At 43.0% G+C, this 15,990-nt stretch overlaps 1 protein-coding gene across 3 annotated transcripts in view; it reads right to left on the reverse strand.

Moving 5' to 3' along the window:
• Window positions 1-15,990, reverse strand: part of grm8a (glutamate receptor, metabotropic 8a) — a 190,796-nt gene that overhangs the window by 105,766 nt on the left and 69,040 nt on the right. For all 3 annotated transcript variants that reach the window (XM_034526034.1, XM_034526035.1, XM_034526033.1), the window contains exon 2: window positions 12,629-12,845. In XM_034526034.1, coding sequence (XP_034381925.1) covers window positions 12,629-12,845 — 217 coding nt within the window. The remainder of the gene's footprint in view (window positions 1-12,628; window positions 12,846-15,990) is intronic.

Consider the following 15,990-nt stretch of genomic DNA (forward strand, 5'->3'; position numbering starts at 1 on the left):
CGGAATCTCTCCTTTGCACACAAGCCGCCTGTCACTGAGAGAGCTGCTTATAAAGCCTGCATGAAACAACGGGGTAAGAAATGCACGTAGGATGGGCTTCTCGTAGTCCATCTTAAGAACACTGTGGCGTCCCCCAGGGCGGACACACATCAATAATCATAATGACGTACCCTAGTGTAAGTGCAGTCGGATTCTCTGAGCACCGCGGTTGTCTTTTCGCATGTATTCCCCTTTGCATTGTTAAATACATACTGCACCGTACAACGTATGGTATGGTGCATCATTCAGAGCAGGGAATAAACACCACGCAGACACCTTTCAAGCCAACAGACGGCGAGTCAATCAAATGATGTTGAATGTTGCTTTAAATGACTTGAAGCTGCAGGTTGCCAGTGTTTTGTTACATCATTCGTCTCCCAGGTTTGGCACACGCCACGCAAGTCCCAGATGTTTGGATCGTCTCCCCAGCTTGTGAACACAATGAGCATAACTGCATTTTGTTTTAATTGGGATTGTGTCGCTAGTTAATAGTCCGATCCAAGTTTGACTTCCCGTCAGCTGTCTGCGAATGCTGCAACCGCGTCCCATTTGGAATGTTATGTACAGAAATGTATCCGTATTTAAATACAGTAGTGGTTTAATAAATCAAAGTTTCATTCATTCAGCCCATAAGCGTCTGTCTGGCGCATGTATGGAAAACGCAGCGCTTTAAGTGTATTTTTTGTATGCTTACTGCGCCACTTTCCAGTGTTTTCCTAAGTAGCCTGTTATCCAGTGTGTACTTGATGAATAGATGGCAGAAGTGGACCAGAATGTCGTATTGATTATGCCACAAACGGGAGGCTTATACTTGCAATACAGTCTACATGATAGAGACAGACAGGCATGTTTCTCTAAAAGGGTCGTGATCATAAAACACACATGCGTGACGACTTGGAATTTGAGTAATCAAAACAATTGTATAACAATCTACAATGCATATATTAAAGTAGTAGATGAATAGCCAACTGATTGGCAGCTGGAGCTTATGAGAGGCTTACGGGTAAGTGCCTTACGCGTTTTAGAGTGGGAAGACGTAATATGTGGAGAAAGAGGGAGGTGGCCTCAGTATAGTTCTGTAATATTTATGTTCACCTCTGTTTCACCTCGGTTCGAACTTTTATAACCATATATTAATAGCTGGCATACTGTATATGCGTAGCTGGGAGTGTGGTACAATGTGCTTGGCAGATGCTGCAATAATTTAAACCCAAGGTGACATTTTCATGACCTGAAATGTTTAAGTGATGAAAAGGGAATATGGCATCGAAATGGGTGCTTAATGTGTGACAGAAAGAACACAAGATAGATAATAAGTCATGCTTCCTTAAACCTGGGTTGCACAAAAGTGTGTGTGTGTGTGTGTGTGTGTGTGTGTGTGTGTGTGTGTCAGTATTGGAAGTAAATGAAGATGAAAATTCTGGGTTAAAATAAATATTGTTTCATCTCATCACCATTACTCAATGAATGTTTCTCAATCTGTTATCTCTTCCTTTTTAATATTCTTCTTTTCACGGTGTTGACCTTTTTCTGGGTGGCATGAAGCGTAGGTTTAAGTTTAGGTGGTCTCGCATGGTGGACGGTGCTGTGTCAGCAATCTGCAGCCCCACTGCATTGCTGGAGTGTATGAAAAAAAAGTAACAGTAATTATTAGTGTACAGTAACCCTAACTCCAGCAGGAAAGATGTTCACTGCTGTTAGCAAAAATAATGTGCTCCTAATTGGCAATTCTTTGGTTTTAACCCAAACAAGAAAGGACGACCAGAGAATATGAACAAAGTGATTTGTAACGCTTTGCAATAAACACGTCCGGACCAGAGATGGAAAGATTGCAAATCTCCGTTCCCGTCGTGAAACTGAGCATCCAACGGAACCAAAACGCCACAGCGTGCAATTAATTTAAAAGGGCTGTGTTGAATAATTCAAAGCTTCATTCATAATGTTGGCATTCAAATTATTATTATTAATAACTTACAGAAACATTTCGTGCAATACTCCACCTTCTCTCTCTCTCGCACACCCACCGGGTAACGGGAAGCTCAGTTCATCATCTCTAAAATGATCTGTCTTCTCAGTTTAAATGTCAAAATGTATTTTTTCATGTCATTATTTACAAAATTCACAACATGTTTTTCATTGGGCTCTAAAAATGGTTCACTCTCCAGCTTGCCACCAACAAAAGTGAACCGTGAATTCCATTTATACAACCACAATAACACAAAAATCACATTTCACTACATTTTTAGGGTGACAATATGACGACAAAGATTCAAAGTTTCATATGAAAAGTCTCAATGCAAACTTCAAATGGCAATCGTTTTGGCCTGACAATTTATTGATCTCCTCATGCAGTTGTGTAAAATAGTACTTACTGTCTAAACAGTGTAGATGTATTATCTATCCTTGAATAATTCGTTTTCTTTTTTTCCACTATTGACAATAGGGGAATTTCAACATGGCCCAACCATGGTGTATTTCGCCTGTATTAACAATATGTTTTATTCCATATTCACACTGTCTGTAGTTGTGTGTCTTGTTTCCTGTTTTATTTTGAAGTCCCCGTCTCTCGTGTCCTCTGTTTCCCTGCACTTCCTGTCCCTGTGTCTGCCATGTCCCTGATTGTTTCCTCCTGTGTCCAATCACCTGCAGCAGCCCTGTTCGTGTCATTCCCCTTTGTCAGTTCGTCTTGTTTTGATCGCTACAGATCACGTGTGTGAGTCCGTCTTGATTCTTCTGATTGGAATTAGTCTTGGAGTGAGCAATAAAGTTGCCTTTTTCCAAAGTTGTCGGCGTTTGGGTTCAGTTCCTGTGGCTACACATAACACACACCATCTGAACATTCAGTACAGAGACAGAAAAAGAAAAGGCATAAACAGGAAGGCAGTGTTCATCCAAGACAAATTAAACACACTCCAGAACCACGTAATGAAAAACTCAAAAGACAAGAAAACAGTGGGAAATACAAAGGGAGGGGAAGAATAAAAACTTAGTGAAGATATAAGGCCATGTCTAAGCCTGCATAGATTCCCATTTCTCTTTTGAATAATAATAGTTTCATTCTGGAGTGAAAAATGGGGAAGGCTCGGGTAAGTGGTGAAACTTTTAAATCCATGGTTCCGTGCTGGCGGAGTGGGAATAAATTACTCCGTCAGAATCAAACTATGGAGACACAGCTACGCTTGTTAAAGTGGCGCGTGTTGGAATTGCCTCCAACCCCCCCCCCCAGTCATTATCCATCATTTCTCAGGTTCCACTGCCAACTCCGTTGCATAATTGGGTCTGCACTGCCTCTGTCGCCATCAACAGTCATAAAGATGTAAATATGAGTGCAGCCGATGTAAGAAAAGCACGGGGACTTTGATAGGCGGCACTCGTCTGACTTTTCTTTTATACAACTGAGATTGCCTTGAGATTTAAAACAAAGTTTGCGATCGTACGGTGTAGGAAGCGAGGTTCAGACAGATGGATTGTATCAGATGAAGAGAGCTCAGTTTCCCTTGAGGACATTTGGAGAAATGTTAGTGGATGCACTTCATCCATCTCTCTTCCTGTAGGTCTCTCCTTCTGTGTTATGTTAGATAGGTCTGTTGTGTTCTTTTTGCCTCGCAGTTGACATGAATGTACATCTCGCTGCACTTAATTATTCCGTCTGGGTCAGACATCAACTTCTTCACACTGAATTCTTCAAGACTGTTGAATATGAAATAGAAGTTGAACTTTCAGGGTAAAAATACACTTTTAAAGATGCAAACAAAAGCTGGAGATGTATACAGTCTGCTCTCACATCTGATTTAAGCTTGGTGATTGTGTCATACCGCCGTATATATTCTTCCGCTCCTTCTCTGTGTGTTCTTTAATAAAAAAATGATTTACAGATAATAAAATGGCAAACAATGGCAAAAATTCTAATCTGATTTCAGTTTACAAGAGTTGAGAAAACCTTTAAACTCGGCCGTCTGTAAATTTTGGATGAAGGTGTTTTTCCACCATCTCCAAAAGAAGTCTTTGCGAATCTTAGAAATCCCACGTTAGAATACTCCTGTGTAATTCCACAAGAGTGACGGTGCGAGAGTGAGATTTTGAATGCCTTGGAAGTCTGGGAACAAACACAGACGGATGACAGATAGTCGAGAAGGAGAACAGCGAGATCATAAGTGTTAAAAAGTAATAGGGGAGACGGTGAACTGTGAAGAAGAAAAAAGAGAGAGGAAAGTAGAATTATATGGAAAGAGGACAAGTGCTGGAGCATGCCTAGAACATTTCTAACGTGATTAAAGCCGTCGCCCATTAAGCCAGTCGCTCGACCCCAGAAATAACAGAGTGGAAAGGACAGCTGATGGCAGGCCAATGAGCAAAAGAGAGAGAGTGAAGCCGACAAGATATCGTTGAGAAACGAGAAATAATAACAACTCTGAATGGTTTGAGCGAAATAAACAGACGAGACAGATGGAGTACATTGATTACTCTCCCTGGAATCCGGCATTCCAGCGATCCGACATGTATCTTAGTCGAAGCAACAATGCAATAGCGCCGACAGAGTTGTAATTCTTCCCCATTCACTCCCAGCTAATCTGCCTCTGCCAGCCCACCATCCATCAGCCTGCTGTGCGTGTGTGTGTGTGTGTAAATGAGGAGAAGAGAGAAGACAGAGGACGCTATAGTCCGTGCACACGCCTGAGTAGTTATCGAAGTTTGATTTATTAGCAGCGAGGCGGAGAGTAACAAAGACGTCCACGGTGCGTTCATCGGTGCCCACCTTGCCGGTCCTGCCGGGTGGGAGACAGCAGGACTCATTTGTCTCTGTGTGTGTGTGTGTGTGTGTGTGTGTGAAGATGTGTGTGTACCAGGCCGGATCTGGTCCTGCCAATAATATCTCCCCAATGTTCTCCGAGACAGACGCGGGGAAGGGGAAGTCCGCCTCGAGGTCCAGCCGAGGACCGGGGGTTCAGTTTCAATGTTGTTAATCATTGTAACTGCAATCCGGGAACGATTGGCCACTGAACCGGAAATCACTTTCAAAAGATATTTGCGATGCATTTTCTCCTCGTATGTTGCGAAGAAAGATTGATTTGCCACAGATTGTCAGAGTTATCACGGTTTTCACATTTGCATGTGTACAAACAAACTGACTTGTGACAAATGCTACCAAAACCTGATATGGATCAAGGCATTGAACGGAAAACACAGGGTTCAGGGTGACCTTTGACCTGAAGTAAATGGGACTAATGCAGGAAGAATGGAATGGAAATGTTATTAATTATGCTTGGTTAACGCTAGTTCCATCTGCTGGCTGCAGTTGTGAAAGCCGTGATTTCTGAGTTATTATCATCCATGTTTCTTTTTCCTTTTTTAAGAAAGGTACAAATAGACGTCAGGTTTCAAAGTGATCAGTCACCATGACAGTAATACACGTTTCTTTGTTTCTAGGTTTTTTTTGGTTCATTATTACATCTGGTGTCTTGTGTTTCTCATTCATTCATTTGTCGTGTAAAAATAATGAATTATTTTTGCTTTTTTTGCGACAACATACAACAGTTTGGACGTAATCATGAAAGCTGACAACATCAGAGCTAAATTCTGCTTTGATCGCTGACTGTAAATCTAATTTCCTACAAATGACGTTTCCAGCTAAAAAGCCACTAAGCTCTGCTAAGCCTTTTCCTCAAACCATTCACATGACAGTAGGTATTATTTTTCATTTTTTACTACAGCTAATGAAATATGGATTGCATTCAAATGAGAGGATGTGAAGACATGAGATAAATATAAGCTTTAATTAGAGTCCGCTTCTTGAACACTTCCGGCCTATGAATCTGTATTCTATATATCTATAACATCTGTAGGTATTTGTTTGTAGGCTTTCTCATGATTAAAAAAGTGCATCCATCTTTCTGTCTGTTTCCTTCATGCTAAAATATTTGGTGATATCCAAATGTTTTACAGTGGAAAAGCTCTGAACAACACCAGTTGTATTCCTTGACTTTTGATATACTTACTATATGATTTTCTGTAGTCACATGCACTCTAGTTGTTCATGCATACTGAATGATGTCACCTCTTGCCTGGTGTTTTAGGGGAGAGGGTATTTTGGATGGAACTCTTTAAGACCAACGTAAAAACAAGTATTACTTTTGTTTTGTATCATGTCAGCCAACGATGGTTCTTGTCATTTATTTTAACCGTGACCTCAGAGCGCTTCTGTAGGCAGAGATGAAAAATTGAAAAATAAATAAAATAAAGTTACTGGAGCAGAACGGTGAAGAGGCTTGAAAGTGCTTTTAAGTTGCGCAGGCAGATTCCTTCTCCCCTTAAAAACACTGACACACACGCAGACACGCACACACACACACACACATCGAAACAGAACACCGACACACAACGCATACACGTGAACTCACTTATATACACACACACGTAAACAAACATGGATCCATGAAATCACGATGCAAACACACATATACCTTGTGAACATGAGCTGCACAAACACACGCACACACTTCATGGACATGTACACGCGCACACACACTTCAGGACACACACATAAACACACACTTTTGTGTACCAAACAGTGCAGTAATATTGCTGAAATTACTTTTGGGGGCTTAGCAGCAACTGGCTGAGTTTTTTTCTATCCCCGATCTCTTGGTGGACTTGAAGAGGCCAAATAGAGATGGGAAATAAGTGGACACACAAACACACACACACACACACACACACACTATTCTCCCATTATCTATGTGCCTGTGTGCCCAGCTCTAACTCTGACAGAAGGGAATAGGAGAAGTTATCAACTCTGTTGAGCAAGCCATTGAAGCCAAAAGGGACTTAATACATTGAATGTATATCACAAAGCGACACACGGGCACTAATGCACATTTAAACGTGGCCGACACCATCAAAAACTCACACAGTATATGTGTTGCAATGTAACTTTGCCGGTATACTCTGAGCTGAATCACATATTGTCAAGTTTAAGTTTCAAACAAGGCAGATTTATGTTTCCAGCTACAGGGCCTTGAAATTTGCTCTGGAACATACTGCATACCAGCAAAACTGCTTTGTGGGAGGCACATCTAATTATCCCCTACCACTAGTAATCACTGAGACGTGGTTGAAAATGGTTTGGTGGTTTCATAGGTTGATAAAGAATCGCGTGCAACCCTAGAGTTCTTCATGGAAATGAGAGGGTAATTTCTGTTGGCCTTAATATTGAGTTGGCTGGGGAAAATTGCTAAAAATGGCTATATCAGCCTGATGGGATGGAATTCAGAGTGCTGCTCAGGTAATAATTACCATCTCTGGATGTCCTCTGGCAATACTAATGCCATCTGCAGAGGGCTGTTAGCTCCTAATAGGTATTGTCAATTCCACCCAGGTGAGAGATTGGCAACATAAGGCTAACATAAACTGGATTATAATAGAATCTGGAGATTTGGAAAGATGCTAATGATCTCTTCAAGATAATTTATAGTTCAGAGTAAAATCACACACACCATTTTCACCAAGGCATGCAAAACAAATACTGTATTGTTTCCACTGCAAGCAACAGCATTGAGACAAGAAAACTGTACAAAGAGACATTCAAAAGAAATGCATATATTAAAGTTTGAAGAAATACCAGAGCTTCATTTCACAAGGACGAACTGACCGCAAATCACAAACCAACAGCATAAAACAAGCCTACAAAGCAACTGAGAGTTTGAGGCCCTTTCATGAAGACGACAAAGACAGCTTCAACCTTGAGATGAAAACCAAGGCTGGTGTAATTAGTTACAAATGGATGGGGTTGGTGTCCGCGCTCCCCGTCTGTGTGTGTGTGTGTGTCTGCGTGTGTGTAGATGAAGAGTAGCGGTCTTAAGTTGTGAGGCGGAGTTGTAATCAAGGACGAGACACAGAAGGCTAAAACACGTTGTCAGCCGAGTGTGAGTTAGGGGAGCGTGTTTGTGTGCCTTGTACTGCGTCTTCTTGAGCATGCATCTGTTGTGGGTCTTTGCATTCAGCACAAGCACTGAGTGATATATCTGAGAATCCATACGCCGCGTCAAGCATATCGGTCTGTGTCTCAGCTCTTTAATTACAACTTCGTTAAATATGATTATATTTATAATGCACGTCGAAATGTAGAGTAATCAAAATACGTTTCCGAGATCATTATATTGTCAGAATGGCGGAGCAGAGTTCCTTATTCATTTTAATATCCTCATGAATAATAAGATATACTATCATTTCTATAATGAAAGCAAAGTGATTTTCCAACACTGGTGTGGTCTACGAATACTGCATACGTGCTTAGAAATAAACTTATTTCACGTGTCGTATGCATCCCAATGCATTTCAATTAAAGTTTGTTTCCGCCCATCTGAATAAAACAACATAAGCCAGTCGCGAGACTCGGATAATGACGAGGGCCGACTCCATTGTGGGGTGAGAGTGGACTGAAAGCGAACTAAAGAGGCAAGCAAAGCTAAGCAAAAAGGCGGGGAGCTTAGTTTAGAGCCAGAGAACTAATTAAATGAATCTGGAGATAAACGTTTAATTATTTTCTCTCAGCCCCTTTTTTCTCCTGCTCATTTTCTTCCCTTCTTCATTACAGCCTCGCAGAGCTTCTGAAGGCCGGCCAGAGTCAAGGGGAGGTGGCTCTTCTGAGCCTCTTTCACGCTCACTCCCCTCTCATTGACCAAAAGTCCACCTTCTGTCTCGATGCTTGCACAGCACACACACGCACGCAACTCTGTCTGCCGTGTGGCTGAATGTAGATGTGGTGGTTTTAATCCCAGATGGATTCCACGGGGAGGTGAGGAAGGTTACTGGAAGGAGAAAGAGCCCGTGACTTGATTTAAAAGATTCCTCTGGAAAGTAAACTGCCACCTCTTTGTTTTATAGTACAGCGGTCCATATGCTGCAAACAGCTCGATGTAGGAGGCGGTGTGGCACGATGTGGCGCCATATGCCGCCTACTTCCACGCACAGTCGACCAGCAGCTTGGCATATAGTGTTATGTGGGGCTGCAAACAGGACACTGGACCCAAACGCCGTCAACGATGGAAAAGCAACTTTATTGCTAAACAGGATTCCAAAAACAGGCTTCAAAAAACCAGGATACAAAACACGCACACAAGATCTTCCACGATCTAGACAAGCCGAACCGACAAAGGGGAATGACACAAACAGGACTTAAATACAGAGGGCTGGTGCAGGTGATTGGACACAGGAGGAAACAATCAGGGACAGAGCAGACAATCACAGGGACAGGAAGTGCAGTGAAACAGAGGACACGAGAGACAAGGACTTCAAAATAAAAACAGGAAACACGACACAACACTACAGATCCTGATATATAGGAAAGAGAGACCGTCCTTCAACCCGCCCTGGAAGACCGAAACAATAAAATAAAAAACTACTTTTTATACACATTTATCGGTGAGATAAACACCTTTCCCTCCAGCGTCTGAAAAGAGACAGATTTCCCATTGGCGTGTGAAACGATGCCCATTTCACCACCCAAAAAATGGACCACTACATGACCTTTGAAGAGAACTCTCCCCCGAGGTTGGCCTTTTACATTATCTGTTGATTAACCTTTAATCACCGTCCACGTTGGCTTATTGAGTGCAAACAACAAAAAGCGTTATATTATGCGCCCAGTATGTGAACAGTTACTAATGATGAGTAAACACGTTTGGCCCGTGCTCACTGAGCTGTGCCTGTTACTAGTTCTGCATGACTGGAAAGCCATGGCTGGGGGTGACAGCACACAGGCTGCATACGCTGTAAAAGTCATGGCGAATATATTTCAGGATGTGGCCACGGATGAGCAAACTGCAAAAAAAATGAATGTTTTCACGATTGTATACTGCTGGACAAACACAGGATGAGATGACTTTCGAAGTCAAATTGTGTTCAAGCCGTAAAAAAATGTGGAGGTCGGAGTTTTCAACACCAGTATCCAGGGTTGGCATCCATTTTCTTCTTCTTCTTTTTTTTGCAGTAACCTCAAATCCAGTGTTATTTCAAGCTTTCCCTTTTAAGCAGTTCTTTAGAAACAACAATATTTTGCTGACTGCCATTGTGGCTGAAAAAAATAGTAGTTGCGCAGAGTTTTCTCCACAGCTCCTCCTGGGAGTGCAGACAAAACCGCAGCTGTGGAGCAGCAAACATAAGTAGGACATATTCCCTTTCAAATAATGTATTGGAGTAAGTAAATATTGAACTTTCTCAATGTGTTATACGAGAAAAGGCGCAAGACGAGTCCATAGAGGAATGGCTGGGCCGACTCAAACTGGTTCAGTAACTGGCACCAGCACCATGCCACACACACCCTGTAACCCCCCCCCCCCCCCCCGACCTACGCTGGCAACACTCGAGCCTCTATTCTAAAAAACCTTCCGCTGATCAAAATGCGTGCACACACCTCTACTGCGCGGCCCAAAAAACATTGTCAAGAATCATCAGTGAACGATTACACACCAATTAATATGGATGCTTGGTATCAGTATGCAGAGTGCATCGTGAGCTGCAATCATTACACTGCAATCACAAATTAATCACCTAGAAATTCCCCGTGGCTCTGTGTGTGTGTGTGTGTGTGTGGGTGTGTGTCTAGGGGGTGTCCACCTGTGCCGCGCAATATGTTTCACCGTGCGTGTGTGCGATGTATCTGTGTGTACGTTTGCAGGGTCAGGGAGTGCTGTGGATCTATATTAGAAGCCCTATTATTATTCTGTCACTGTTCCCACTTCTTTGTCCCATTCTTTTTCTATTCTGTCACTCCCCTTCTATTTCTCACACTCTACAGCTTGAGTCATAACTATAACACACACACACACACCTACAGAGACAGTGAACTCCCCCTCTTCGGTCACTTTTTTCCTCTGCCCTCCTCGGCCCTCTACTTCACACTGCTTTTTTTCTACTCTCCCGTCCCTTCATCTTCTTGGTTCGGTTCACATCTGCAGTGCCGCAGAGTAAACAACTGCACACACACACACACACACACACACACACTGCCGGGGACTGCTTTAGCCTTTACAGTGGCAGACACGCACACTCAGGCAAACACACTGATCTGACACCACTGTACACATCTATGTGCAGACCGACGGAGCCCACGGCCGTGGGCGAGCCGCCTCCAAACACACACACACACGAGACAGTGATGGACAGACACACATACGCACAGCTGTCATCTCTACATCAGCGCACAAACAATGCCCAAAGAGCAAAAGGAGGAGACTGGAGGAAAGGATGGAGCGTGCAAATGGGAACATCTCGACTGATACTCTGTCAAATGGATTATTTGCGTGTCTTTAGTCCCGTCAATCTGTAAATATTTGTCAACATCCAACGTGATCCGTTTTCAATAAACATTTGAGACACAAACAGGGGGAAACCGGCAGCATTTTGATCTGTCAACACCACTTGGAGGATTTCATAAACTGATTTGAGGCGGCGTTCTACCAAACGCGGGACCACGGGGGAGCGCTTTTTTGTCTTGCATCAAAACAGACAAGCGATCCGTCTCTCTGGGTTTCTCTCCCCTTCAGTATATCTGTCACTCTCATTTACTTTAATTTACTCTCATCTCTCTTGCCACTACTCAATAAAAGATCGAAAGTTTCAACATATTTACTGAGACAGTTAATGTTGGCTTCATCTTTTAATTTGTCTCCAGCATCTCTAGCCTTCTTGTAATCACGTATTCAGAGCATGGGCTGCTAATTCCCAGGCGTCATAAGCGAACATTTTAGACATTGACTTGATGCAATGCGATAGCCTGCACCATTGTTAAAAGTTGCAAACTTACAGAGCCAAAAAGAAAGTCAAGAAGACGGCAGCGCTTGTCCATCAGATGCTCGCCATGATAACTGTCGGTCTCCGCTCACAGCCAGTCTGCAATTTACCCAAAGTGGGAATTATCCCCGGAGTTTCCCCCGAGACATGCAAACAACAGGTCTCCGCTCTGTTCTTTCTATATATCTCTTCAAATTGCAGGCTAAAGCCACCGATCATGTGCCCCACAGTGCAATATAAACGGCACATCATCGCTACTACATCGCAACATGCGGAAAAGAAGTGGAAAACTTGATGTTATTGGTTGTACAGTTCAGCTGTCGCTCTCAAGTCCATTTAAATGATGTCCTTCACCAGAGGCACGCCACCTAATGCTCTGTGAAGGTGTGACACACCACGAACTGAAAGAGTTGTAAACGTTGCTGCTTTTTATTTTTTAACTGGAGAACTGTACGAAAAAAATCTTCTCGTCATGGATGCCATACTTTTCCTTAAAAACACGTCAAAAGTCTCAAACACCAACAGATGCATATTGATCTACCAATCTTCTTGGAAGATGACGCTATATTGATATTGGAAGAGGTAAAAGTGCAACATAGGATTACAAATGTCCATCTTATAAAGGTGGTATCCCTCAATGTAATGAGGACTACCCAGGCGCCCCATCACAGATTCCCGAGAGACCCAGGACCTTACCGTGAGAACCGCTGGTTTATACTTCAGTGGCCCCCCCCACCCGGCCCCCACCCCCCACCCCCCACCTTTGGTACCTCACATCTAACACAGTCTGAGCTCCTACCAGTTTCTCTAGAGATCTGGACGAAGGCCTCCACGCCGCTCTCTCCGTAGTTTCCTTCAGACGCTAGCGTGGACACGTAGTTCCACTGCATCGCCGTGACAATGTCCATCATGGCCTGGGCCTGGTAGGAGTCCGGCGGTACCACGCGGGAGAAGAAGTCGTAGCGCGTGTTGTCGCTCAGCTCTGGGGCCGTGGAGGCGTAGCTTATCTGAGGGATCTGGACAACAAGGGGAGAGAGCCAAGAAGAAATTGTGAATTAGTTTCTACAGTCGGCGTACTGAAACACAAGGTAGGAGGACTGTCTGTCTTCAAGATTAATGGTTCAATTTATTCATCATATTTACTATATCAGAATCAACTCCTTCGCCCACCAGCAGAAATATATTACTAAAAAGGTAAGATAAAAAAGGAGGAGTCAGGCTGTGATAATTAGCATCATTTTCACGCCTGCATGCATAGTTTTACTGAGATCTATATGCAGAAGAGAGTTATAAATGCCTCGCGCTCCCTCGCGGGATGGCTGTGATTAATAATTCTCCTGGATGTGAGGAGAAGTTGCTATCACGAGTGTTCAAATTCAAATTGGTGGACGTGAAACAAGCAAAACAAAACAATTTGAGAATGAACAAGCATGGAGGAGAGAGAGACTGAGGTGATAAATAATTGGCAATCAGAATGTGAAATGAGAAAGAGAGGTAACAAAGGTATGCCGGTGATGCAATGTCTCGTCATTTTCCAACTTCAACGTCACGGCCGACGGATGAAGAGCCGAGAGAAGGCGCTTTGACACAGACGGACGGACACAAAAGAGGCAACAGGGACGAAAAGCACAACAGGCCAATGGGAGACATGGGTTAACAGAAAGACAGAACACACACACACACACACAAATAGACAGCTATTACTGGCGATAGGTGGTGTAACAGGTGGAAGGTGTTAGATGGCTGACAGGAAGATTGATTTTTCCTCTGACAGAGGGGGACAGCAAAGGAAGACCCTGGACTTGCCAACACACACACACACACACACACACACACACACACACGCACACAGGCACACACAGACACAGATGTTGGACAGACGTCTCATTGGCATTCATTGGAAGAAAGCCTCATCTGCCAATCTAAACCCAAACGTAAGGTGTGTCAGCTGTCTGTCTCTGACACACAACCACACACACACACACACACACACACACACACACACATATACATGTCTGCAATGGCTGAACCCAGTAAAACCCGCTGATGCTGCATGGCGAGATTTGAGATGGACGGTGTGTGTGTGAGCGGAATCTTTCTCAAGCCCATCACTCACTGTCTTTATTCCCTTGGAGCGTCATGTGAGGCCGCTGCCCCCTGCATCTACACTTGCCTCTGCCATTTTGAAAGGTCAGGGATCTCTCCTGAGTTTTGCTGGATCTTCTAAATGTGTCCTCTTTCTTTGGTGGCGCTGAAGCCCGAATAGCCCAGAATTTCCAGAAGCGGTGTCCTTGTTTCAGGAGTTTACAAAAACACGTTTTTGAATTAATTCTGATTCTGACCAGTATTCAATCACCTCCTCGAGCAAAGAGTGTTGAAAAGATATAAAGAGAATACATTTTTCTTCAAAGATGGCGATCGATTTAGCCCCCTGAGTGGATGGCATCTCATTTTTTTATTTTTTTGGGGGATATCTAATTTTGGAACAGAACTGTTTTGTTCTTTTGTTTAGTCTGCGGTTTAATAATCTTCCATTTCGCTCAGGGAACTTGGGAGGAGTTCACGTTTGGGACACTGGAGTTCTGTTATTGGTCCTCTCTGCCTGGGGAAAACAATAGGAAACTTTTCATAAACTTCAGGACGTGTATGTATAATTCATAGAAGATAGCGGGGAAACAAATAAAAAAATGAACGAGTTCAATCAAAAGCTGGACCAGCAGAGGGAAAACAATTGGTAAAACAACTTGTGTGCATGTGTTTGTGGCTTTTTGTGGATAATGTGTATTTGTTTGTTTGCGTGCTGCTGTGTGACTCCCCTGTTTCACTTGTCCCTTTACTCTCTATCTGTATCTAAATAGGGGAATATCCATTTCAAAGAGAAATTAATGCATGGCTGGGGAAATAAGATATGTGTCTGTTTACAACAGCGGTGGGAAAGTAACCCTGTGACCTGGGCAACCTGCTACTTTGATCTTTTGTTATTTCACTCTCAAGCTGGCAAACTTGGAAAATGAGACACACACACACACACACACACGCTTGTGTACATCCTCTCGTCATATTTCCAGTCATTACTGAGTAAGAGGAAACGGATTCAGCGACATCCCATATCTGCAGCGGGTACAGACCACCTGTGTTTTCTAAAAATAATGAATATTTTCTGCAGATATCTCTATAGCCACACAACCAGAAAGCCCCCCCGGACACGCATTCGAGAACGTCTGATGGCATGTGGCATGCGAGTGTCGTAAATCATTCATGTGCTGTAAGTCGTGAGTGACTCCATCCGTTTTCAAAGCAAGTAGATTCGGAGTTGTAGTTGGAGGCGGGAAATTAACAGCTTGGTTCCCCCCACATCACTGGGGAAGAAGATTATGCCTCCAATCCCTCTAATTCCATTTGCACTAATGAATGTGTGTGTGTGTGTGTGTACACAGTATATGATTAAAGAATATGTGTTTGCTGGTGAATGTGGCGATCCAATCAACACTAGACACACGCTTAGTAAATGTATTGTTTCATCAAGACCTTGATTATTGAACAGCGTTTGATACATTTATTGATATTTGTTGTATATCTGAAACTATGTTCCCAAGACTCTCCAGATCTCCAACATTTCTAGTGTGCATGAAAAGATAAAGGTCTTTCAGCACTGCAGTGTTCATTCACCCTGCTGCACTATTCTTAGAGGCAGAAAGCTTCTGAACCAGCACTCAGGCTCTGCATCTCTACACTAAACCGTATAAGAAGCCTGTACTCTTCTCAAGAACAAATAGCTGATATATTTCATGTGCTGTGGCTGACATTGATCGGCAAATTGGCCGATCCAGGACAAGATATGAAATCGTTGCGCTTGCTAGTAGAGAAAACAGAATAAACTTCCCCTGGCCATAATGTAGCAGATTAATCCTTCATTGAACTGTGTTCCCCTCCAAGCAAAGGCCATTTAAACTAACTAATATGTTTCTCTCCATGACAATAAGCAATGCACTCCAGTAGGCTGATGACATCTAATTTTTCTGGAGGAGCAGAAACAGCAGTATTTATTCAAATCTTTCTTAATAGCACTTTTCTTCGTGGTGAGTGACGCAAACATAGACCATTATCCGAGAACTGTGTTTACCAAATCTTTTTTTTTTCGGGATCCTACTTTTTAAAAAT

Source organism: Cyclopterus lumpus, chromosome 23, assembly GCF_009769545.1.
Source record: "Cyclopterus lumpus isolate fCycLum1 chromosome 23, fCycLum1.pri, whole genome shotgun sequence".
In the NCBI taxonomy this organism is placed as follows: domain Eukaryota; kingdom Metazoa; phylum Chordata; class Actinopteri; order Perciformes; family Cyclopteridae; genus Cyclopterus; species Cyclopterus lumpus.